General features: G+C 36.6%; 1 protein-coding gene across 1 annotated transcript; it reads left to right on the top strand.

Moving 5' to 3' along the window:
* On the top strand, positions 1–27,168 carry PYGO1 (pygopus family PHD finger 1). Its single transcript, XM_055436180.2, has 3 exons — positions 1–194; positions 17,894–17,979; positions 19,016–27,168. The coding sequence occupies exons 1-3, from the start codon at positions 146–148 to the stop codon at positions 20,135–20,137; spliced, it is 1,257 nt and encodes a 418-aa protein (XP_055292155.1). The 5' UTR covers positions 1–145; the 3' UTR covers positions 20,138–27,168.
* Positions 27,169–27,695: the final 527 nt, after the last annotated feature.

Genomic DNA, 27,695 nt, shown 5'->3' with positions numbered 1-27,695 from the left:
TCCCTGCCGCCCTCGGCCGCGCCTCAGCTCTGAGGCTTGCCTCGCAGCCGCAGCGGCCCCGCGAGCAGGAGGAGGAGCCGCCGCCGCAGCATCAAAGAGACCGAATTCCCGCGGCCTGGGGGGGAGTCATGCTTTGCGGTCTGTAATGTCAGCAGAACAGGAGAAGGATCCCATTTCGCTGAAGAGAGTTCGAGGTAACCGAGAAGGGCGCCGGGCTGAGGGAAGCGGGGTGAGCGGGGCGCGCGGGGGCCGCGTGCCCGGCCGCCGGGAGGCCACGGGGCTCTGTCCGGGCCTAACTCCGCGCAGCCCGCGACCCGCCTGCGCCCCGGGGCCCGGGCTGCGGTCGAAGGCGCGCGGCCCCGGCGCTCGCCCGCCCCCAAGACCCCCGCGCCGGGCCCTGGGCGCCCCGACTTTGTGTTAGGAGGCAGTTGAAGCCGCACTCCGCATCCCTTCATACCCCGCTTCTCGCCCACCTTACCTCGTTGGCCAGAGACAGCACAATAGGCAGCTCAGAGGGTGAGAAAGAAACACCCCCGGCAGAGACCGCGAACGATGCCTACCCCCCACAGAAAAGTAAGTTGGACCGCACTGGAGTTGACGCTCTTGCAGAAGGTGTGCCGGGCCTTCGCGTCTCTCCCGGTCCCCCTTCAAACCCTCCAAAAGGCAGCAAACATGCAGCTTATTTTCCTTAGGAGAGGAAAAACTATATTCATTCAAAACGCTTTCCTCTATTGGCTTATGGATAAGAAGTAAGTCGCCCCAAATCAGTTGTACACACGGTCGGGTCGGCTGGCTTCTTCCTCGCACACGAGTTAGGAATTTCCCTGCTGCCTTACTAAGAAATATCAGAGGGAACGTGCGCCAAACAAAAGATACTGCCTATAAGTTCAGACGTCAAGTGCCGTCTCGAAATTTGGGGAGTGTCCTCCAGCTCTTTATTTCTAGCGTTCAATAAGGTTAAGGTTGAAAGTCCTAAAGTTGAAGTCATACAGTTTGCTCATTAAGCAAATATTTATTGAACATCTACTCTGTGCTCCCCACTGTTTCTGACACTGGGATACCACGGTGAACAAAGCAAAAAGACCATCTTCACCCACCAGGAATTCAAACTCGTGGGGTAAACAAATGTTGAACAAATGAAAGGTATAGAATGTCAAATGGTAAGTGCTATGGAAAAGATCAAAGCAGGGAGAGTGGTTAGAAAGTATGTATGGGGGTGGGGAGGTAGTGATTATTTATGAGAGGGCTCACCTGGAAGATGAAGTTTGGCAAAGATCCAAAGGAAGTGATAGAGCAGAGCCCTGTGGATAGGCGTGGGAATAGCAGTATTGGCAAGAGGAACAGCCAGTGCAAAGGCCCTGGGTCTGGAATTTGCCTAGTGTGCTCAAGCAGCTGCATAGAAACTCTTGTAAGTGCCATGGAGTGAGCAAACGGACAGTAGTGTGAGCTGAGCTGAAGGATAGGGGCAGTGTGTATTGGGGGTCTTGTGAGCCATTGAAAGATTTTCCTTTAGCTTTCACTCTGAGATAGGTGTGGGATGGTTTTGTCTAGGAGAGTGACTGATGTGACTTGGCTTTTTACTTGCCGCTGTGTGGAGAATAGACTGTAGAGAACAAGGCTCACAAGGGAGGCTAGTTAGGAGGCTATTGTAATAAGCCTTTCATCCAGACAGATAAAGTGCTTTATAAATCAGTAGTAAGGTAAATTTCCAGTTGATTTAAGTGATGTAGAGATTGAGGGCCGCAGCCATTCATCTGTGTTTTTGTTCCTTGTGACTAGAGATTAAATCTGTAGAACTGGCTTGAGACACAGTGACAATGTGGAATCCAAATAACATCACTTGAATTTAGATAGAGATTGATTTTCTTAACCATTTAAGCAAAAACATAATTTAGAGCAGAATATTGTTTTTACAGGCTTAACATCAGCACATTCTTTCTCTCGGTGAAGATTTCCTATTTCAACTTTTCTCTTTGTGGTTATGCGTTGTTGCCAAGCCTTTAAGGAGTAGACTTTCTGAAATAGTTATTTCTTTGATGTGTGTACCATATTGTTTTGCCTATTATTGTAAATTACTTTGGGCTTGAAGGAAAAGAAATCGTTATCAAGTTTATACCTTTGAATTCAATTGTCAGTCTTAATCAAATGTAATTTTAAATAAAATTGATGAGTATTTCATTGTGGGTCAAGAGCACAGATCTGTCTTTGTTACAACTGCGGGTTTTAACTTAGATGTTGGGAGTTCACTCAGGTGTCAGCTCAAGAATACTGTGAGAGTTAAGTACCAGAATAAAAGACAAAGCACTTTTTAAAATAAAAAGCCAATATGAAGAGGAGTTTTTATAATAAGTCGTTTTGTACTAATTAGAACATTAATTTTTAAAGCATTCTAAAATTATTTTATAATCCATAAAAGGTACAGTATATCTACATGAGCTCTTTTGGAGCACAGTTCTGCTGAACTTCACTGCCCTGAAGCTTTTGGTTATAATTTGTATCATCTGACTGCTTATAAGAATGTGGTGTTTGCAGAACATAATCTCTTGAACAGTGCTTCTCAAACTGTTTCTCCATACATTGATATACATAGACAGACTTTTTAATGGTTATGTATTTCATGTGTATAAAAAATGTAAGTCATCAGACCTCTTGCTGAGGATAAGGCTAAGATATAGATGATAGGCAGACATATATAGGTAGATAGAGCGCTCTACGTATCTGTGTATGTTTAGATATGCATATATATGTGTATCTGTCTATACATATATCTCTACATATGTCTGTCTATAGAGAGACCTATATATATATTTAAATTTAGAAGAATTATTAGAAAATAATATTATAGCTGTAACTCAGATATGGCAAAATTAGGACAACATAAATGACTTGACTTTATAATAGTATACTCTGTAGACCTAAAGCACCATGATCCCTTAGGATGCTTATAAAGAATGTAGCTTCCTGGACCCACAGAATTAGGATTTCTGAGAGATTTCTCTGCATCTTAATAAGCTCTGCTGGTGGTCCTTATGTTCACAAAAGTTTGAGAACTGCTGTTGTTAGACCTAGATTCTGATAAGTAAGTGGACCAGAGGAAGTGGATTGGAAGTTTTCCAAATTTGTCCTGATATTTTAATGTTAGATTCAGAGTTCATATTTAGTGGCAGAGTATCTTTCTTATATTTCCTACCAGTTCTTATCAGCTCCCAAACCCTCAGCCCTTGACTGAAAGACAGATCCATGAGGATATGTACAATATCTTATTTTTCTATTTTTTCCCTAACTGCTTTGCTCACAGGAGATACTAAATGAGTGAACGAGTGAATACATGAAGGAACTCTTTCATATCTTCATGCTGCTTTCAGACTGTCCATAGTCCCTCCCACCAATTTTTACTTGCCCTTTTCCCTTAAAATGTTAACATCATCCTTATTTTAACCAACAGTCCTGTTATCCAGTATTCTTAGCACTCTTAGGTGTTGATCTGATGACAATACTCGTTCATTTATTCAACAAATATTTATTGGATAGACAATGGGAATACATTGATAAGAAGACATAACGCTTGTCTTCACTAACTTTTAGTGTAGTCTGGGATACTGAAAGGTAATCATTTACAAACAGCGTGATAAGTGCTGTGATCATCTATGGACAAATAAACATATAACCCCTCTTTAAGGGAGTCAAGGAAGGCCTCCTGGAGGAAAGTTTTAAGAAGCAGTGGGTGTTCCTTTGTTTTAAATGTTGTAGAAAGAGCAGCAAGGAGGATGAGGGGTGAGAAGAAGGTCTAGGAACTTAGTGATGATTTTGAGAAGGCACTTTTGGGAGAAAACCACATTTCAAAGTACTGAGTATTAAGTGGTGAAGATGTGATTTGAAAGAAGCTTGGTGGCAGAAGGAAATACGTAGCCAATAGATTGGAAAGAGTCAAGATAAAGTTTGTATGGGTTCTCTTTGTTTACTTTTTATCTCTTGAAAAATGATAGACATATTAGTAGACCAACAGAAGGACCTGCTTTAGAGGAAGAGGGGAGAAACTGAAAAAGCAACAGAAAAAGAGGGTAATTCGTTAATAAAGCATTCAGTACATTGAAAAAAATATCTGCTGTGTGCTAGGTACTCGCTGTTGTGGAAGCTGGGCATGAAACAGACAAGGCTCCTATCCTCATAAATCAAGTTTCTGCATATGAGAGAAGGAATAGCATCAAGGATGCAAATGAAGAGTTACTCTTAGAGAATTAAAGAGAAAATGAAGAAGAAAAGCAAATTTAGAGATGAAGAAGGAAGTTGAAGCATTCATTTCAGATGAAATGCTATTTTTTTTACATAAATGTCACATTTACTGTTTCAAATACAATTCTCTCTGATTTATTACTGGTTTTGTGTGGAAAAATTAATACAGCTGACATTATATGACTCATGTCAGAACTGTGCTGAACACTATATAGTATCAAGATAATTCCATCTAGACTATGAATAAATGATAGTTCTTTAGTAGAAATTTCACTAGTCATGAGGCAAAAGTGATTTAAGTAGCTATCTGCTTTTAAAAAGCTGTACACCCTCAGGTGAAAAGCTTTTAACCAGAGTTGAAATGACATTGGAGAGGTGAGGATGTATTTTAGAGTGGCATGATAACACAGAAATGTCACAGAAGCATACAAGGTAGATGGTACTAAAAAAAATTACAGACCATCTTGATAACAGGAGTGTATGGAAGATTTGGAATAAGATAGAATAGTAAGCATAATTTACATAGTCATAGAACTGAGGGAAAGAACCAGTAAGAGAAAATCTAAAGGACAGGATTTTGAGGGGGATTGTTGTTTTTATTTTTTAATTAACATAAGCAAGTACTAGGCAGGGTGTCAGGAAAGCAAGTTTGGTTTTCAGCACATTGAATGAGTATCCCCGTGGGATGTTGCAGAATATGCAGGGGATATACATGGTTTGGAACTGAGGTGGGTGGTCTGAGCCAGAAATAGAGATCTGGAAGTTATCAGTAAACATGTTAATATTAATTTGGTGCCTTGCGAGTAGATGAGCTTACCCAAGAGAGTGAAAAGTTAGAAGAAAAAAGCATTGAGGAAAGCTACTTTGGGAACACTAATATTTAGGAGATAAGAGGGAAAAGAGGGCCCTGAAAAACAGAATGCCAAGGAGTAGCCAGAGAGATAGAGGAGGAAAACAGAAGACAATGTTGTCACAGATAAATAAAAGAATACATTTATGAGGGAGCGATAAATGGGTTTTGTTGTTAACAACTGGAATGAAAGGTGTCTGTGAGACCTTCAGCATGCTCTTTCTCCCATATTCCCTAACTTGATAAATATAATTTATTTAGTAACCCAAACCCATCCCCCACTGCAACTCAGCACTGTGCCAGAGTCCTAGATATTCTGTCTCTTTAGTTTGTTTTGCACCCGTCATCTCCTAGTCTTTCCACAGCTTCTTTAGTTCAGATTTTGCTAATCTCTTTGATTATTACACTAGCCCTGTCACTGGTTTCAGTGACCCATTTTGTCTTTTTTAACCCATTTTCCACATTGCTACTTACTGCTGGTGATAAATAGCTACCATTTATTAAGTACTTACCAAGCAGTTTTCTAAGTAGTTTAAATGGATCATCTTGCTTAATCATCTCAATAACCCTGTAAGTTATGTTATTATTCTAGGTTTACAGTTGAGGAATTGATGTTCAGAGAGGTTTAGTAACATGTGGTAATGTAACATATTCAAGTCTGCCTGCTAAGTTGCTTCAGTCATGTCTGAGTCTTTGTGACCCCATTGACTGTAGCCTGCCAGGCTCCCCTCTCCATGGGGTTGCTATTTCCTCCTCCAGGAAATCTTCCTGACCCAGGGATTGAACCTGCGCCTCTGGTGTCTCCTGCATTGGCAGGCAGGAATTTTACCACTAGTGCCACCTGGGAAGCCCATATTCAAGTCTACCCAGCTAGTAAGTGGCAAAGCTAGAACGTAAATTCTGGGGCCTCAAATCCTAGCCACATAGTGCTCCCCAAACACAGTTTAGTCACATTACTCTTTTTTGTAAAATTCTTAATTGATTTCCCATTGCATTTCTGATGAAAATCCAACCTTCTTATATTGACCCAATCCAACATTCCTATATTCTTATTTGACCCAGGCCTACCACTTAGTCCTCCATCCTTCATATTCATGAAATGTTCATCCTTGTCTCCCATGCTGCCTTTCTGAAATATTCACATTTCCTCTCTAGATGTCATGAGCTCTCTTGGGTTTACATTTTCTTTGCACATTCTGTTCCTTCTGCTAGGCATGTCTTCTTCTTTTTCCTAACTTTGGTAAGATACCCATCCTCAAAGAATCAGCTCCATTGAGACCTCCCATTATTAGAGGTGTAATTATATAGAGTCAGCTTTCCACTTGGACACCATCCACACACCCGTCCAAGCTTTACCTTTGTGAGCAGCCTTAAACTTCATGCACCGCCTAATGCAAAGATTGTTAGTTTGGGGAGAACAGCTGGCACAGAGCCACAAATATTTGAAAACTTAAATGACTGAGGCTGAGGGCTTTCTTAATTTAATATTTATTACATGCCCAGATTGATATAGGTTTGAGGCATCATATAGTGGACACTTTCTGCCTTGCATTCGAAAAGGAAATAATGTGTTTTTCATTTCAGTCATATAAAGCCATTTTGCCAAATGCTTTATGGAATTCATGTAACACTATATTCACATATTCACAATGTTTCCATTCCATAGTAGAGACCAGTATTATAAAAGTGTGTGTTTCAGGTGAAGATAAAGCTGTTTGGCTAAGAAGCTCACATCCAACTGACGTTATATGCTAGATTTCTGTGCTGGTATGAAAAACTGATATTTGACTGTCCAGGAATTGTGTCATCACTACTGGTTATTAGATATTTTGATAGGATGTTAAATACTACAGAAACTGAAGTGAGGTATGCTAGTGATAAAGTTTAAAGGAAAACTGAGGACTAGCAATTGAGTGTCTGCTCTGTGCCAGGCAATGTATTAGGTACTGTTTCAGTCTGTTTGGGCTGCTGTAACAGAATACCGTAGACTGGGTGGTTTGTAAACAACAGATATTTTATTTCTTACTGTCCTTTTTTTAAAAACTTTTATTTACTTATGTTTGGCTATGGTGGATCTTTGTTTCTGTACACAAGCTTTTCTCTAGTTGTGGCATACAGGAGCTACTCTAGTTGCAGTGTGCATGCTTCTCACTGCAGCGGCTTCTGTTGTTGCAGAGCACAGGCTGTAGGGCACACAGACTTTAGTAGTCACCCCGCACAGGCTGAGTAGTTGTGATACACATGCTTAGTTGCCCTGCATTCATGTGGATTCTTCCCAGATCAGGGATCAAACTCATGTCCCCTGCTTTGTTATTCAGATTCTTAAACACTGGACCGCCAGGGAAGTCCTATTTTTTAGATTTCTAACAGCTAGAAAATCTAAAAGCAAGAAGCCAGCAGACTTGGTGTCTGGTGAAGACCTACTTCGAGGTTCATAGACAAGTCTTCCTACTCTGTCCTAATATGGAAAGGGGTGAGGAAACTCTCCTAGGTCTATTTTATAGGGGCAGACAGAGCCCACTTGACCTAATCACCTGTCAAAGACCCCCACCTTGTAGTACCATCACACTGAGATTAGGATTTCAACATAAGAATTTTGGAGGACAAAACCTGGTTTCAATCAATTGGTCTAGCGTACAAACTTATTCTATTACATTCCCATATTAAAATACACACTTGGAATAATGCTGAAGCAGGTCGGTGTAAAGAAAAATACTAGAATACTCATTGGAAGGACTGATGCTGAAGAGCCAATAATTTGGCCACCTGATGCGAAGAACCGACTCATTGGAAAAGACCCTCATGCTGGGAAAGTTGAGGGCAAGGGGAGAAGGTGGTGACAGAGGATGAGATGGTTGAATGGCATCATCGATTCAGTGGACAAGAGTGTGAGCAAACTCTGAGAGATAGTGAAGGACGGAAGACTGGCATGCTGCAGTCCATGGGGTCACAAAGAGTTGGACACTACTGAACAACAACAAAAATGTTTTTAAAATAATGTAGTCACATTACTTATGAGAATAGTTACTATCACATACCAAACCATAATTGTGAATAGAATGAGTTTAATAACAGAAAATTTAAAATATATGAAGCACACTACTATCCAACGTAGAAGACTAATGTCTTTGCTCCCTTTAAAGACCTGATGCCAAAATAGATCGAGTCTTAAACCTAAAGAATAAAGAAGTTGTACCTAGACCAAGAAAAAACCATAAGAGGCCTAAAGTAAATAATGCACTCTTTAAAAAATAAAAAAATCCACTCTTTAAGAAATAAAAAGTGCTTACAAATACTTCCCTGGTGGCTCAGTTGGCAAAGAATCCCCCTGCAGTATGGAAGACCTGGGTTTGATCCCTGGGTTGGGACAATCCCCTGGAGAAGGGAATGGCTGCCCACTCCATATTCTGGCCTGGAGAATTCCATGGACTGTATAGTCTATGGGGGTTGCAAAGAGTCAGACACTACTAAGTGACTTTCACTTTGGCTTCCCTTGTGGCTCAGATGGTAAAGTGTCTGCCCGCAATGCAGGAGACCCGGGTTTAGTCCTTGGGTCAGGAAGACCCCTGGTTAAAGAAATGACAACCCAATCTAGTATTCTTGCCTGGAAAATCCCGCAGATGGAGGAGCCTGTCAGGGTATAGTCCGTGGGGTTGCAAAGAGTCGGATACAACTGAGTGACTAACACACACAAAAATGATTTTATCCTTATAAATGAGTTTCATATAAAAATCATTAATTTGTAGAGTCTTTAGATGGGAAAAAATAGCTTCATTTAATAGATTGGAAACTCCCCTAAGACGATAAGGAGAGAAATAAGCTTCCAGATCTACATAAAAGGTAAAAGTTTATTTTGATAATTGAGATTGATTGACATAATGAAGGGTGATAATATATGGATTAAATTTCTTTTACTTTCTTAGGATGAGAGAGGTTTCTTTCTCTATTGTGGACAACACTCTTTCCAACTTCTCTGCCCCTTGTGCGTTAGGAGGGCACTGGGCAGGTAGGAGTGAAGAGATGAGATTAAGAAGTTCAAGAATTAACAAAAGGATGAGAGTAGCCATTGTTACAACAAGCTTTGGAAGTTCCCCTTTTCTTGGTCCCGTGCCCCACGGCTCTCAACTTCTGTCTGAAATGGTCATGGTTTCCCTTGCAGAATGTAGAGCAGATAGAGAGAAGCTTTGGCATCAAGTTATTAAGATAACGTAAATAACTACCTCTATAACCACTACTTTCCCTTCCTCTGGATTTTGGCCTTGCAATTTCATTTCTAAGGAGTAATAATTACAGAAATTCTTGGTAGCTTATGTTCTAATTAGCCCCAATGAGCATGAATCTGATTTAACATGACTTATTACATCATGGAAATGACAGAACCAGCATTATTACAGACAGTGATGGGAGGGACCTAGGTAAGGCCAAGAGTCAAGCCATTGGAAATGGCATCATTAACTTTTTAGATGAATAATCAGTGGGGCAACAGAAACCAGTGGGAACTTGAAGGATTGTTTTATGGAGGAAAATATTAGACTCTTAAATAAAAAAGTAATACTATAAAATTGAATTTTCAAGAAAGAATTTTAGATGGCTTTGCTCACAGATTACTTGAAAATATGGAATTTATTTAAGTGATTCCAAATGTCAGAGTTTTGCCTTACAGTAAATATAGAAATTATTATTAAAGTTTTTAAAAGTGAACAGAGATGGTGGAGTACATTTTGTTCATCTTTAAATTACAGTATTTTAATAGAAAAAGTTACAGCTATTCAGTAGTCTTAATAATGCTGTGAAAAAAAGGAATTTATATGTGCTAGAAGAGACTAATGTATTAAACAGTTCAGTTCAGTTCCTCAGTTGTGTCTGACTCTTTGCAACCCCATGAACTGAAGGACCCAGGCCTCCCTGTCCATCACCACCTCCTGGAATTTACTAAAGTTATGTCCATTGAGTCAGTGATGCCATCCAACCAGCTCATCCTCTGTCGTCCCCTACTCCTCCCGCCTTCAATCTTTCCCAGCATCAGGGTCTTTTCAAATCAGTCAGTTCTTCGCATAGGGTGGCCAAAGTATTGAGTTTCAGCTTCAGCATCATCCTTCCAATGAATACTCAGGACTGATTTCCTTTAGGATGGACTGGTTGGATCTCCTAGCTGTCCAAGGGACCCTCAAGAGTCTTCTCCAACACCACAGTTCAAAAGCATCAATTCTTCGGCGCTCAGCTTTCTTCACAGTCCAACTCTCACATCCATACATGACTACTGTAAAAACTATAGCTTTAACTAGATGGACCTTTGTTGCAAAGTAATATCTCTGCTTTTTAATGTGCTGTCTAGATTGGTCATAACTTTTCTTCGAAGGAGCAAGCGTCTTTTAATTTCATGGCTGCAGTCACCATCTGCAGTGAATTTGGAGCCCCCCAAAATAAAGTCTGCCACTGTTTCCACTGTTTGCCCATCTATTTGACATGAAGTGATGGGACCAGATGCCCTGATCTTAGTTTTCTGAATGCTGAGTTTTAAGCCAGCTTTTTCACTTTCCTCTTTCACTTTCATCAAGAGACTCTTTAGGTCTTCTTTGCTTTCGGCCATACAGGTGGTATCATCTGCATATCTGAGGTTACTGATATTTCTCCCGGCAATCTTGATTTTAGCTTGTGCTTCCTCCAGCCCAGCGTTTCTCATGATGTACTCTACATTTAAGTTAAATAAGCAGGGTGCAATATACAGCCTTGATGTACTCCTTTTCCTATTTGGAACCAGCCTGTTGTTCCATGTCCAGTTCTAACTGTTGCTTCTTGACCTGCATACAGATTTCTCAAGAGGCATGTCAGGTGGTCTGGTATTCCCATCTCTTTCAGAATTTTCCGCAGATTGTAGTGATCCACACAGTCAAAGGCTTTGGCATAGTCAATAAAGCAGAAGTAGATGTTTTTCTGGAACTCTCTTGTTTTCTCCATGATCCAGTGGATGTTGGCAATTTGATCTCTGGTTCCTCTGCCTTTTTTAAATCCAGCTTGAACATCTGGAAATTCACGGTTCACGTTCTGTTGCAGCCTGGCTTGGAGAATTTTGAGCATTAGTTTGTTAGCGTGTGAGATGAGTGCAATTGTGCAGTAGTTTGAGCATTCTTTGGCACTGCCTTTCTTTGGGATTGGAATGAAAACTGACCTTTTCCAGTCCTGTGGCCATTGCTGCGTTTTCCAAATTTGCTGGCATACTGAGTGCAGCACTTTCACAGCATCATCTTTTAGGATTTGAAATAGCTCAACTGGAATTCCATCACCTCCACTAGCTTTGTTCATAGTGATGCTTCCTAAGGCCCACTCGACTTCACATTCCAGGATGCCTGGCTCTAGATTAGTGATCACACCATCGTGATTATCTGGGTCATGAAGATTTTCTTTGTACAGTTCTGTGTATTCTTGCCACCTCTTCCTAATATCTTCTGCTTCTGTTAGGTTCATGCAATTTCTGTCCTTTATTGAGCCCATCTTTGCATGAAATTTTCCCTTGGTATCTCTAATTTTCTTCAAAAGATCTCTAGTCTTTCCCATTCTATTGTTTTCCTCTATTTCTTTGCACTGATCACTGAGGGAGGCTTTCTTATCTTTCCTTGCTTTTCTTTGGAACTCTGCATTCAAATGGGTATATCTTTCTTTTTCTCCTTTGCCTTTTGCTTCTCTTCTTTTCACAGCTATTTGTAAGGCCTCCTCAGACAACCATTTTGCCTTTTTGCATTTCTTTTTCTTGGGGATGGTCTTGATCACTGCCTCCTGTACAGTGTCATGAAACTCTGTCCATAGTTCATCAGGCACTCTGTCTATCAAATCTAGTCCCTTGAATCTGTTTCTCACTTCCACTGTATAATTGTAAGGGATTTGATTTAGGTCATACCTGAATGGTCTAGTGGTTTTCTCTACTTCCTTTAAGTCTGAATTTGGCAATAAGGAGTTCATGATCTGAGCCACAGTCAGCTCCCGTCTTGTTTTTACTGACTGTATAGAGCTTCTCCGTCTTTGGCTGCAAAGAATATACTCAGTCTGATTTTGGTGTTGACCATCTGGTGATGTCCATGTGTAGAGTCTTCTCTTGTGTTGTTGGAAGAGGGTGTTTGCTATGACCAGTGTGTTCTCTTGGCAATACTCTTATTAGCCTTTTCCCTGCTTCATTCTATACTCCAAAGCCAAATTTGCCTGTTACTCCGGGTGTTTCTTGACTTCCTACTTTTGCATTCCAGTCCCCTATAATGAAAAGGACATCTTTTTTGGGTGTATTAGTGAATTCTTATTATTAAGCATTACCTTTTTCTATTTACACTTTTGTTATAATGAAGTACCCATAAAAATGTTAGGAAAGACAGGGCTTTGATGTTTGGCCCCTTTGTTTCTTTATATAGTCACTTTATTATTTTACCTCAGGCCCAGTGCCAATTCTTTTCCACAGAATTTCTAGGTATTCAGATTCAAGAACAATACATTTCTCTGTTCAGTATGTTAGTATATATTGTTATGGGAAACTGCATGCAAATTGTTAATATGAACTCATTAGTTCATTTTATATAGGTTACCGAAAGTTATATATTAATAAGAGGTTTAGTCATTCTTGAACCATCTGATTTTGAATAAATGACCTTAAGGAGTGAACTGGATCTGTCTTAGTGCTTTACTTACCATCTACTCAAGTGGGATTACCATGTCAAATTAGAATTGAAAGATTCCCTTTATTATTTTTTTATTAAAAAATTTTTAATGGTCAACTATATTTTATTTCAGTGAATGTGTTTATCTTTCCCAGTTTGTAGTTTTTTTAAATTAAAGTATAGTTGATTTCAATATTATATTAGTTTCAGGTGTACAACATAGTGATTCAATATTTTTTATAGATTATACTAAGATAGGAGTTCTTTAGTTTGAGCCAGAGGTTTCCACTTTTGCCTTTTGTGGGCCATTGAGGAAGACATTATATGTATATGATTTCTGGAAGGCAAACTTATATTTTAGATACTAAATAAACTTAGTTTTACTTAAGCAACAAAGCAAAAATAAATAAGTTGGACTTCACCAAAATTAAAAACTTAACGTGTTTTACATCTGATAAGATTCTAGTATCCTTAATATATATGTAAAGAATTCTTAAAACATAACAGAAGAGACAATCTAAGTGAAAAAATAGGCAAAGAACTTAAATAAGCATTTCTGCAAAGAAGATCAATAAATACATGGAAGGGTAGTAATTTTGGAAATGCAAATTAAAAGCACAAGGAGATACCACTTCACACTCACTAAAGTCACTATTAAAATAAAAAAAAACAAAATAAATCTTGGGGGGGATATGAAGAAATAAGAACCCTCCGACTTCCAAGGTGGGGAACATAAAATGATGCAGCCACTGTAGAAAACAGCTTAGTGTTTCCTAAAAATGTTAAACATAGAGATATCATGACTCAGCAACTCCACTCCTAGGTGTATACCCAAGAGAATTGAAAATACACATTCATTAAAAAAATGTATACATAAATGCATTATTCATAGTTTCTTCAAAATAGAAACAACCCAGATGTTCACCAACTGATGACTGGATAAAAATAATGTGGAATGTTGTTCAGCCATAAAAAAGAATGCAGTAGTTATGCATAAAATAACATGGTTGAACCTTGAAAATATTATGCTAAGTGAAAGAAGCCAAACACAGAGCCACATATTATATGGCTAACAGGTACATGGTTTCTTTTTGGGATGATGATAGTGTTCTGGAATTAAATATGGTGATAGTTACACTCCTTGGTGGTGGTGAATATGCTAAAAGCAAAACAAAAACCCATTGAATTACACACCTAAAAGCGAAAGAAAACAAATCCTAGTTTCAGATCTCAGAGCTGCTTTTTACCAGAGGTATGGCCCATACCTTTACAATTTCATTTCTCTTTGTTTCTTTTTTCAAATGAGGATGATTTTCCTCATAGGTTTGTTATGAAGATTAAGTGAATGAACATAGATATAGTTAGATAGAAACTTCTAAGATAAGATACTATAACAAACCTACAGAGTCTTTTCTTAAATTTCAAGTGAAATGAACCACAACAGTTAAAAAAAAAAAAACAAAAAACGGCAAAAAATGTCAGCAACAAACAAGGGAAGTAGCACAGCCCAGTAAGGTAAATCTGGAACAGTCTGAAATCTGAATCACTGTTTTAGGCTTCTAAAACAGCCCCTTCCTCTTGGGAGCTGTTGTTGATTTACAAAATTTTGAGAATTCTCACTAGTAACCCCAAGTCTGGAGAAAAGCAAATTAAATGAGTGTTCTTTTTGTCTCACTTTTTCGAGTGAGGAAAAAAACGAGTAAAACAGGTTTGTTGTTGTTTTTAGAGGACTCTCTGACAGAAAAGACGCCTTTAGGGATACAAGGTGAATAAGACAACACAAGGGAATACTCTAATGTGAGTGGGTTACTGCACCCTACAAATAGGTAGATATGCATTTAACAAAACCTCAAAATTAAGAGCCTGGATGTTTCAAGGAAACACAATAGGTTAATAACCTTACTAAGATAGGCAAACATTTTAAAGAGAATATCCAGTCTAATAAATGTAACTTTCATATTGGGTTTATTCTAGGAATGTCAGGCTAGGTTTAACATTAAAATAATGTAAAGGAAAAACATCATATGATTAGATACATACCACCTAAACCAAGAAAACCACCTAAGCCAGGCAAACAACCTTAGATACGAATAAAAGGGTCAAAGTCACATACATTAAATCAGAGCTTAAAAGGTCTGGGCAAAGTTACAAGGTAAAAATAAAAACATGGTAATTACTCAGACATACTATAGCAATCTAATGAACTAACACACATAGAGAAGAAAAAGAAAAACAGCATGCAGAAGATGAAGAAACCATAACCTACAGAACAAAAAGGAAGAAGGAAAGATTTATATAGCCCTCAACTTTCAATGCAGAAGTTGTCAACATTATTTAAAGAAAAAAGAAAGATCATGTTTTTAATGTTTTTTAATGTTTTTATTGATGTTTTAGCCTTAGAGAATTCTCTTTTGATGAAGAAACATTTAGCATATTCATCATTTTAACTTGTTTCTTTTTCCTTATTAAATTTGAATAAGTTAACATTTAATGTTTTTATTTAAAAATATCCCATTTTTGTAAAGATATAACTGTCACTTTATACACAGGAGTGAAAGTAGGTAGGTAGATAGTAAGCTAAAAGTCTGGACTGATGTTAACTTAGGAGTAATGATAGTTTCTGGCTGGTAGGGTTTGAGCTATGTATCAGTCAGGGTCTAATCAGGAGGCAGAAACTATACCAATTATTTTTAACGTAAAGAATTTGATATAAAGTATTGCTAACAGATATTAAACTGGCAAAATAGAATACTAAAGATTTTACAGAGGTAACAACTATGGAAGAAGCTCCCCATGAGTTGGAATTATAAAAATATGTCCACTCAGAAGAGGGACCCTGTGGAGTTTAAAATCCAGTCTCTGAGAAGGGGGTGCTGCTTAGACTGATATACATGCCCATGGGGTTAGAGGATGGGACTAGTGACTCAGTGCTGATGTCTCTGAGGAGGGCACAACCAGGCTATCTGGGATAATATGTGCTCTAAAGAAAAACAGTGTTATTTTGTTCTAGATGACTAGCCAGAACAGGGAGTACCTTTCCACTCATTAGAAGACTTCATCTTTGTCCCTCAATAGGGCTTTTTTAAAAAAGTTTTTATTCATACTGGTCTTGCACATTTCTTAAATTTATTGCTAGTTATTTTAGTTTAGTTTTGTTTCTGAAAATGAAAACTTTTCTTCTACTTTATCTTCTAATTAGTTGTGGTTTTTACATATGAAGGCTTTTGGTGTTTAAATATTAATTTAACATCCAGAATCCTTACTAAAATTTTGTTATTGTTTGCCATAGTTTTTACCTCCAGAGTGTTTAAACTTGTCCTAAATAGCCCTTACAGAAATCTGCTTTGCGTTTTGTTATGTGTGGGACTATTGCCAGCATGCTGATTTCTCTTTATTACCATGTACCATTTCTTTCCCTGAACTGCTGTTGTGAAGATATTACAGGTCTCACTGCTCTGACCCCATTCTCATCACCAGTTTATTCTCAGCACAAATGCTAATGTAATCTTTTAAAAACACAAATTGTGTTACTTTCCTGTTTGAAATTCTTAAATGATCATCCACTGTTCTCCAAATATAATCCTGATTCCTTATCATAAACTACAAGGCTCTGTATCTCAGTCAGCTTGGGCTGCCATAACAAGACAACATAGGCTGGTTGGCTTAAACAACAGAAGTTAATTTTCTCACAGTCTCATGCTAGGAAGTCCAAGATTAAGGTGCCAGCCAGTTTGTCAGTTCCTGGTCAGAGCTTTCTTCCTGGCTTGTAGGTATATGCCCATCTTCTTGTTGTGTCCTCACATGGTCTTTCCCAGTGTATACATGAGGGATGAAGGAAGGGAAGGGGAGAGAGAGAGAAAGGACAATCACTTTTTCTTCTTCTAAGGCCACTTCTAAGGGACCCACCTTTGTGACCTAGCAGAACCCTAATTACCTCCCAAACCCCTCATCTCCAAATACTCTCAAATTAGGGTTAGGGCTTCAATGTAGGAATTGTGGGGGGATACAGTAATCAGTCCATAACACTTTAAAATGATCTGGTCCCTGTGTGTCTCTTCAGCCTCTTCTGAAGGCACTCTCCAGAGTCCCGTAACACACTGGCCTCTTTTAAATGTCTCAGACACATTCATGCTCCTTTTTTATTTATTCTCTCTGCCTGCAGGCTTATTGTTCTGCTCTTCACATTTGTTGTCATCGTTATGTCTCAGTTTAAGTTTCTCTTTCTTAGAATCCACATGTATGAGCAAGTCTCCTGTAATCTTCTGTCAACCCATTGAATTTATTTATTATTCTATTATAAATATGTATTATATGGCTACATATATGTATACATAATTTTATTCTGTCTGCTTTTGTATATGTTCAGAATTCTCTATAATGAAAAATGTGCTTTTTTAATGGAAAAAAGTTCCATGATAAACTTACTTTTTAACATCGTCAAGCTTTTGCTTTTAATTGGTCATATTGAGAAAATCATGCCCACATTCATTGTTGTATTTTGACAATACCTTTCAGAATTAAAAGTCATATACCTTTGATGCCATAATTCTAGTTCTAGGAATGACTTGTACATGAGTGTAAAGACATTTATACATGGATTTTCATTGCAGAACAGCAAAGGTTTGGAAACAATTGAAATCCATCAATAGGGAGAAGACTAGTTTAATGAATTATGGTATAATCATACTATGAAATACTACTCAGTTGTTAGAGAATGGAGCAGTTCTATATGTAATGGCATAGAATGATTTCCAAGTAAGAAAGCAAGGTACAAACCATTGTTCCATACTAAACATGCCATCGTTTTTGTACTCCCTAGAGATATACTAGAATTAATCTAGATTATCTTTGGAAAGGTGGAGAGAAACTAGCAACAGTGTTTGCTTCAGGAATAGGAAACCAAATGACTGAAGGTTTGAGGGTAATATAGAGATTTACTTTTTTACTGAAAAAAAAAAAATTAAAAAACAATGCTGTGGGAGTAGAAGTGAATGACTCTGGCTGAGATTATGGGGAAGGCTTTTTGAAGAACAAAGATAATAAAAGCTTAATAAATACTTTTATCTAATAAAAATAGAAAACATATGAACAGGTAGCTATAATGGTATGGAAGATATAAAATTTCACGTATGAATAGAAATATTATTTGGATGTATTTACTTATTTTTAGGTGGTGATAGTGGACTGGATGGGTTAGGAGGACCAGGTGTACAACTAGGAAGCCCAGATAAGAAAAAACGCAAGACAAATACACAGGTAAATTGGCATTTTCTTTGTTAACAGTTTTTCTTCACTGATATGATCACACTATGAGGTAAATTTAACTTTGGTCGTGGATTTTGTTTACTATCCTCATTCTGAACCTAGTAGTAAATTCTGCAGTGATTGTATTTTTATTTAGTTAGTTTTTACTCTGCAACTCATGGCTATTATTGGACTGTAGGCCTAGAGTGAATACTGCAAGAAGGAAATGTAGGCAAATAAATTAAAATGCTTATTCTTAAATCTAACTTCAAAGGAATAGATGCCTGTAGTTTTATGGAAAGATTTAAAAATATATGGACACAAGTTTAACCTGGAGTAATGTTCAACTATTATAATAAATCAGTATGTATGTACGTAACATGGAGCAAAAAGCATCTTTTGTCTATAATATTTGGTCGTAATAAACATTTATAAATACTGACTTTCTTGGTTTTATCCTCTATAAATTTGAAGCACTCTTTTTGTTATAAAGAGTATAAAGTGTGTACACTTTACATTTCTCCATTTTGGCTACACTGTTAAACTTGCAGTGTGACTGAAACTGGCAGTTAATTTTTCTAGTCTGAGGTCTAGAAATAGTGCTTTGGGACTACTTCACTCCCTGAAGTTTAGCCAGGAAAAAATATTTAGGTCCTGTTTACTGCTATTTAATTTTATAGCTATTTGGAGGTGTAAAGGTATTTTTAGTTAAAATTTTAAGTGAAAGATTATAGTTATAGGCTAGCATATTAAATGAAAATTATGGTAATGAAGCTTCTTTTGAAGACTGAATACATCTGGAGTATGAAATAATTGATTTGAGCTCAAAAAAACATACTGTATTTCCTTTCTTAAATGAAAGAAACCTACATATTTTTATCATTAAATATAATTAAATATAAACATTATTTGGAATTGAAAGGTCAAGTGAAGAATTAAATTTTCATAACACTTCAAAAGAAATTTAACTAAAACTGGGTTCATAAATGTTAACATTTGTGACTTCTTTGATCAAAAACATGTATTTCACTTTACATTCTCATTTCAGGGGCCTTCTTTTCCTCCATTGTCTGAGTATGCTCCGCCACCGAATCCAAACTCTGACCATCTAGTGGCTGCTAATCCATTTGATGACAACTACAATACTATTTCGTATAAACCACTGCCTTCATCAAATCCGTATCTTGGCCCTGGTTATCCGGGCTTTGGAGGCTACAGCACATTCAGAATGCCACCTCACGTTCCTCCAAGAATGTCTTCCCCATACTGTAGTCCTTACTCACTCAGGAATCAGCCACACCCATTTCCTCAGAATCCTTTGGGCATGGGTTTTAATCGACCTCATGCTTTTAACTTTGGGCCACATGATAATTCAAGTTTTGGAAATCCATCTTACAATAATGCACTGACTCAGAATGTCAACATGCCTAATCAACATTTTAGACAAAATCCTGCTGAAAACTTCAATCAGATTCCTCCGCAAAATGCTAGCCAAGTATCTAACCCTGACTTGGCATCTAACTTTGTCCCTGGAAGTAATTCCAATTTTAGTTCTCCGTTAGAATCTAATCATTCTTTTATTCCTCCCCCAAACACTTTTGGTCAAGCAAAAGCACCACCCCCAAAACAAGACTTTAATCAAGGAGCTACCAAAAACACAAATCAAAACTCCTCTGCTCATCCACCTCACTTAAACATGGATGACACAGTGAATCAGAATAATATTGAATTAAAAAATGTGAATCGAAACAATGTCAGTCAAGAGAATAGCCGTTCGAGTAGCACTGAAGCTACAAACAACAGCCATGCAAACGGGACACAGAGTAAACCACGACAGCCTAGAGGTGCCACAGATGCATGCACCACTGAGAAAAGCAATAAATCTGCTCTCCACCCAAGCCGCCATGGGCATTCTTCTTCTGACCCAGTGTATCCTTGTGGAATTTGTACAAATGAAGTGAATGATGATCAGGATGCCATCTTATGTGAAGCCTCTTGTCAGAAATGGTTTCATCGGATCTGCACTGGAATGACCGAAACAGCTTATGGCCTCCTAACAGCAGAAGCGTCAGCAGTATGGGGCTGTGATACCTGTATGGCTGACAAAGATGTCCAGTTAATGCGCACTAGAGAAACATTCGGTCCACCTGCAGTGGGCAGTGATGCCTAATAACAGGCATTCACTTTGGTGTTTCCCCACCCTCTGTGTATTACAGAGGGTCAGTGACATAGGATTTTTATGTTTTACATAATTTTTCTAAATGCGTACATGAAAAGATTATTTACCTTTTAGTTTTTATTAATACTCCACTTCATTGCTAGGGTGTATTTTGTATTGTCTTGTTTGCTATCTTAAATAAGAATAATGTATATGGGGGTGCATTAGAAAGTACTATACAAATAAATTTTAGTTGTTGTTAAACATAAAAGCCTCTTGAAGCTTCAAGATAATGTATAGCAAACGTAGGCAAGTTTTTACTTTTTTAAAAGTTACAATCGTGGAAAAATGTGTCAGTTGACCCTTGAACAACACAAGTTTGAACTGCATAGGTCCACTGATTTTCTGTAAACGTATACTATAGTACTACATGACCCTTGGTTGGTTAAATCCTAGGATAGGGAAACACAGTTTTGGGGGCTGACTGTAAAGTTGTATGCAATTTTTTGACAGTGAAGAGATTGGTACCCCTAGCTTCCTATTGTTCAAGGGTCAAGTGTATTTCACTGCTGAACTTCGGCAATATCAAATTAAACATTTAGTTCAAAGAATATTTGAGAATCCATGTAATGTGTTTTCAGAAAGAATATATGTAACTAAAACATGAAAGCATACATTTTTATGGATCTTCTAACAAATAGTAGAGTATGACAACAGATTTCTCCCTTACTGGTGTTTCTGAAATTAGTGACTTTCATATTATCAAGTCAGTCTTTCCAGGATGTCTGTTTGTACAGATACAAGACAGATGTTAGCATATAGTAGATGTTCAGTACATATTTGTTGATTAACTTGTGGATTGTACCACATGAAATTGCTAACGTAAGATCAGTTGAAAATTGACTACAATTAGTAGAGTTGTCATAAAGGGTGTTTTTAGTTGTGCTCTTTAGAAATATAACAATATTATGCTCTTCACTCTTTGATTTTCCTTGATTATTGAGTTGTTTTGTTATTGTTTTCCAGAGAAATAAATAATACAGTATTCTCAGAAGAATTGTGAATACTTTTTTTAATATCATTTCAAACTGGGACATAGGAAAATGAATTTGGCCTTCCAGGGCTCTGCTGGCAGAAGAACTACTCAGTGGTGGTTTGAAAAATCTTGTTCTGGGGATCTGAATTTAAAAATGAGCCTCACAGGAGTTCAAAATCCATTTTAAGTGAAGATCAATTAAGAGCCAAGGTGAGAGCTTACTCACAACCGTTTGAGACCCTGCAGGAGACACAAGTTTCTGCTGGGGCTGGGGAGAGTGTAAAAATAGACTTAAAGGTATTCTCTTGAAAGAAGATCCAGAATGGAGACAGTTGGAGGTACACTCATTAAGATTTGAAACAACAGAAACCTGTTTTTGGAGTGGATCAAAACCTGTGACCCAAATAAAGGATTCTATATAGCAGTTGATAGCAATTTACACAATGGTTGGATGTTGGTAAAGCTCCCAAACTTGAACCATCATTACTGTTGTGACCAAATCTGAAGACTGTGTGGTGATCTGCAAGAGGGATAGTGACAACCATTTAAACCTTGGTGAAATGACGGCAGCAGCAATATTGCCAAGAAACTTAAATTACGCTTGAAAATTTTGATTATATGCCCTTTGATTAGTAAACATGAACCGACACTTTTACATGACTGCACTGGCATCACATGTCACAAGCCACTAACGCAAAGTTAATTGAATTATTCGATTCTGGCGTTTCCAGCATAGTCACCGGAACTTTATCCAATGAACTGGTGTAGTTCTCATCGTTTGGAGCTTTTTCTAAGAAACTACATATTCTCCAATTGAGAAACAGTAATTGGAGGGTTTGAACAATTTGTACAACTTAGCAAATGATGAATTTTATAAAAATGAAATATTTAATATCCTATTAGAAGAAAATTATTAATGCTCATGATGCGTATTTTGATTGAATAAAACTTATTTTTTTAAATAGTGTTTTAATTGTGACCAACAAAAACAGCAATTTCATATGGTACAAGGTAATATAAGGTTTTTTCCATTTACCTGTGACTAGTTAGAGGTGAGTACAAAATATTTGAAGTATAGTTGTAAGATAAATATCTTTATAGTTTTAGGAAATGAAATGATATAAACTCATACTAGGTACTCCTTTATGTGAAAATTTAACCAGTTGAAGCAGATTAAAATGCAGTACACTGGGCTGACTCTTGACATTTGATTGTTCAGTAGCATATTTGAAGATCATATTTTGCTTACATTGTAGCTTTTGTTATTTTCTAAATGTTTAAGGATCTAGTTGTGTTGATTTTGAAATCCCAGTAAGTGCTGTTTTTTAAGATATGATGCACTGCATGCTATAAACCCAGTTCTAGCATCAGATGGTGATTTTAAAAAAAATGAGTACAGTTAGATACTGAGTAGAACCTTCCAGTGTCCTCAGGAGTTAACACAGTACTCGCTGCGCTCATTGCTAAAACTGGTGAGAAGCCATTTCTAAAGCCCTCAGTTGCTTACAGTGTTATTAGTTAGTTGTTTTGTGAAAAGGAAATAACCTCTCTCAAATTAGTCTAAAAATACTTGATTTATAATGTGACTTTTATTTTCCATTTCCAAATAATTGTTTTTAAAATTTTACAAACAAGTGAATTTGTTCATGTGTTTAGGTCTTAAGAACACCTTACTTACTTAGATAAGGATCTGTTAAATATCCAAAAGAGAAAAAAACCATGGTTGATTCCAGCAATGAATTACAGGCAAACTGTAATCATAACTGATGAATGTTTTCATCTATTTGAATTATTTTCTTACTAGTTCTACATTTGTCTCTATATAACACTGTCAAAAGTTTTCTAGAGGCTTTTTGGTAGGGAAGTGATGAACTTTAAGAAGGCCAGATATTAATTTGCCTAATATGACTCAAAGAAGACTGTTACACAAATTGATGTGGCTTTCATAATGCAAGTGACCAGTTGCCCTAAATTTCAGAATATTTAAAGAGGGAATGAAATGCATAATCTTCTAGTAACATCACACCTTTTTTAGTGTAATCCTCTTCCTTCACTGAAAGGACCTCATCTCACATGCACACATGTATACAAGGACACACATAGGTGCAGTTGAGCAGGAAATCTTGGGATTTCTCTTACATTCTCAAGTTTTGCCAGAATTCAGCCTGGCTATCAGCAGCTGGCTCCCTCAACTGATAGAAAGTTTTAAAACATCAGTTCCTTTCTCAGAACTTGCTTTGTTCATTTCACGAGAGAATTCTTGAACCACTTGCTTCTAGATGCTACTGGACTCACTTATACAGAAATAATTTAGCTTGTAAAAGAAAAATAAATTATTCTTCAGATAGAGTGCTTAGAATTAGATTTGTGATCTGTGTTTTCCTTGTGTGTGAAATACTTTAGAGTACTGCTAGTATGATTCTTGTTATCCAAACTAGAAGATTATGTACATAAAACTGAAGATTTTCTTGTACTAGTGCTTATTCTTCTTAGATGAACACAATATAAGAAATCCAATTTGTGTGTGTATGTGTTTGGATTCCCAACTCTTCCTAGTGGTAGGAAAAAAACTGCAATAATAGGTCACCCTGATATCTGCTGACTTTAATCATCCAGGTAAAATACCGGGAGTTTTCTTTTAATACTCTTCCAAATTTGTTTGTCATGAACAAACTGAGTGCTAGTACTTACTATTCAACATGCCATAGTGATTGTATTTAATAGTAAATATATATATATATAAGCAATGATTTTTAAAAGGAGCTCGAGAGAGTTTTTTGATTTCTTTTTTGCAGTGTATAGAGGTTTCATATGCATGAGTGTTTTGTTATTTAAGATCTTTTTAATTAAAAGCATCCAGATTCCCAAAGTTCATTTGTAAATAGTGATTTAGAACTCTCTATAAGATGATTAGATTCTTAGTGAAGCTCATAAAGGCTTATTTAAACCATCATATAGTTAGCCAATAGTATCATGCTGAGTGCTCCTTCTTTAGGAGAACCAATCAATGTAGGAAGGAGAAAGGAGAGGTCTTACCTTTTCCTGATTGGATACAGGAAGGTTAAGTTCTTTGGTGTGAGTGTTTCCAAGTTGCCCTCCTACCATCCTAAATTCTCCAGTGGAATGCTCTAGGAACCAGCCTGCCTTTTCCCTTCCTGGATGTTCTGTACTTCAAAATTTCATATCTTTCCTCAGAATTCACACTTCTTTGTTGGCTATGGTTGGCTTGATTTTTAAGGGGAAAGTATTTTCCAATAAGTTTTGAACAAAGTGAAGAACATGGGATTAAATTTCTCTTTTTTTTTAAAGACTTTATGCAGAATGAATCTTAGATTTCAGACAGTACGACCATATTTCAGGCACCATAGAAAGCAGTATTTTTATTAGATCGATACCTTGAGAGTACTTCCCAATTTCCTTTGAGACTTTTCACTATTTCTTTTTCTCTACTTCAGAACTCAGAGATTTCCTTCTCATTTCCAAATTTCAGTAACTTCCCCATTTCCTGTATTCCATTTATCCTATAAAGTAGTATGGATGTCACATCTGTGTATTTCCAACTCTTGGTACAGTGATGGGAGCCTAGAGGCACCCCTGGAGTAAAGGAACTAGGGATGGCGTTAGTATTTGCCAAGACAAGTGGTCTAGGGCAAGTAAAGGGAAGGAAGTTTTCGTTGAAAACTTAATGAAACCCAATGGATAAGCTTCATCTTATGTCATATTTTGTCAAAACACATTATTTGTAATTATAAAAATTCTAAATACCTGTCCTTTTCTTGTTCTGTAGGTGATGTAGATGATGTTGCTTGTTAGTTAAAATACCTTTTATAAAAGAAAGTCCTGCTTCTTATCATGATGTATGTGACTTAAATGACTGTTTCATATTAAAACTATTTCTTCCTTATGTACTGCTTACATATACCTCTTTTTGGGATATTAGTTCAGTACTTTTATACAAATCTGAGTGTGTTCCACATTGGTGACATGTATTTTTGCAGTAAATTTTTGTTTTGTTCTTAGAGCATGTTTAAAGTAACACATGCATTAGTGCTGTGATCTGTGGCAAAATTACTGTAATTCAAATTGGAAAATAAAATGTTTCCAGACTTTGTCCAACATTTATTCCTATGGCAAAGGAAATTACTATGTAATACTAATTATTTCTTATGCTGATATGTTTAAGCTACTCTATGAAGTATGTGAGACATCAGTATTTATGGGTTAGTATTAATAGATGGCCTGATGTCTGAACTGGAAGAGAGGAATAAAATTTGGTATTGGCGGTTCCTAGAAACACTCATAATAAATACTTCTTAAAAATTTGATCTTACAGTTATAATTTACTAAGGAATTATCTTAACTGAGTGCATATTAGATTTTTTTTAGCCTGTATCATTAAAATTATATACTAAACTTTGAACTTATTTTAATGTCTTCCAACCAAGAAAGATATCATTTACTCCACCATAATCAAAATAAATAGTATTAGTAATCTTCATTTATTGAGAAGCTGTTTATTAAAGTAACATGAAATGCCTCTAGTTAGAATTTGTAACCATTGATACAGGGCTTGATTGGTGTTTGTGCTCTCTGATGAAAAGATTTGTTAATTAAAATGATAAGATTTTAAAGAAAAATGTTTAATCTTGAAAAAATTTTTAGCTTTTTATAAGCATTTATTTCAGAATAGTAGTTTAAAAGCATTCTTTTGTCATCAAGTACCCAAAATAATTATAATAGATAATACTTGAAGATTTGCATATTTGAAATTACACACTTAACAGAAAAAAATGCTTGTGAGTGCTTAAACTGCATATCTTTTTAAAATATTCAAAATTTCAGACTTTTATCAATTTAAACTATCCTGAATTGATAAGATTTTACTATATCAGTGATGTATATTACAAGGTTAATGTCTACTGATGTTGTCATTTTTGGCATGGTTGTTTTGGTATGTATCATACATTTGATTGTCAGCTATTGATAGAACGGACATAGCAATGAATCTGATTCAGTTCTTAAAATTCCAGATGCCATACTGTGTCATAATCCCATTATATTTTATTTGAATACTCAACGTTTTCATGGGTTTCTTTTATTTTATATGTTAGTTTACTTTTCCTGGTACTTCATATACAGTCTTTTAGAACTGGATCTGTTTCTGTTTTAATCATAGAGTTTTAAAGAAGTATTCGTATTAAATGATTCATGAATTGCTTTGTGGAAAAATTTGAATAAAGTATGAAATGACTAGGTTACCCCCAAATTTTTTATTTGTAATTTTTTATTTGTTTATTTTGTTTATGTAGTTAACGTGCAGGTTTCAGTTTTCAGAGAAATAAAATTGGCTTGGTAACTGAATGCAGTAGATAATGGGCAGTTTGGCTTCCAACTAGTAAACCAAATAATTCTCAATTCTAAATACTTACTGTAAATAATGGTAAGCCAGTTTTCATTTTTCTTTTTAAGATACTAATTTCATCTTCATTCTTTTTCCTTAAACATCTGCTAGAATTTTAAAATTGGAGTTTATCTTCCACATTTTAGTTTTTTATTCTATAGGTAAGTAGTAAGATGTGTAGAGGTTCTATCAAAACAGTCTGTGTTATTGTTGGCTGTTCTTTTCAGGGATCATGCTAAATGTCATTTGTGCATTGTATAAAGAATGTTATTTACCAGTATATAGACCTACTATTAGTTGAAATTATGTATGGCAGGCTTTCTTGAACAATATGTATTGTAAATTTGTTTCCTGTTAGTGTTATGCTTTAGATTCTTTTAAATAAAGCTAGTTTTTAAAGAGAAAAATAACTGTTTTTAAATACTTGACTTTCATCAAGACAAGTGTGATAGTCTTGGCTGTGGGTAGATGTGCCAGGAAGCGTTAAGCAGGGCGATAGCTCCACTTTACTAGGAATTTAGTTTTATACTGAGGAGCAATTGTAGTTTTTCTTATGAAGTTTGTACATAACACTGAGCCCTGAGTTTCCTTAAGAAAATGTGAACATACCTCTATTTTGATTGTTACAAATTAGGACTCTAGTTTTGTTAATAGAAAATTAATTGGAGAGGAGTTCTACAATCTCAGCAGCATAGTGATCCTTGAAGTAGAGATACAGTGTTGCTAATACTGTAGCAATATTAAGAACAAACTTGCTTGAATGATAAAATTAGGTTTACAAAAGACACCCAAAGTCTGTTTGAAACAATCATCAGGCGCCTTGAGAAAAACAAAGATGCATAAAATGTGACTGTATCAGTTGATGCAACTTGGTATTAGAGGTAATGCTGCTGCTGCTAAGTCACTTTAGTCGTGTCCGACTCTATGCGACAATAAGATAAAAGTACATCAAGGTAAAATTTGAATGTACCAAAGGTTTATTTAAATGTGTTGGAAGGGAAAAAAAAATTAGCCCATCTGTTGTAGGAAAAAGATGTACAGAGACTTTTGATCAAATAACATTATGAAATTGATGCTCCAAAGTATCACTTTGTTTCAAACATATGACAATGATAAATATAAAAAGATTGGGT

The sequence above is a fragment of the Moschus berezovskii genome, chromosome 9 (assembly GCF_049115385.1).
Source record: "Moschus berezovskii isolate FMDL1 chromosome 9, NW_MosBer_1.0, whole genome shotgun sequence".
Classification (NCBI taxonomy): domain Eukaryota; kingdom Metazoa; phylum Chordata; class Mammalia; order Artiodactyla; family Moschidae; genus Moschus; species Moschus berezovskii.
This window is presented reverse-complemented; position numbering and strand designations above follow the sequence as displayed.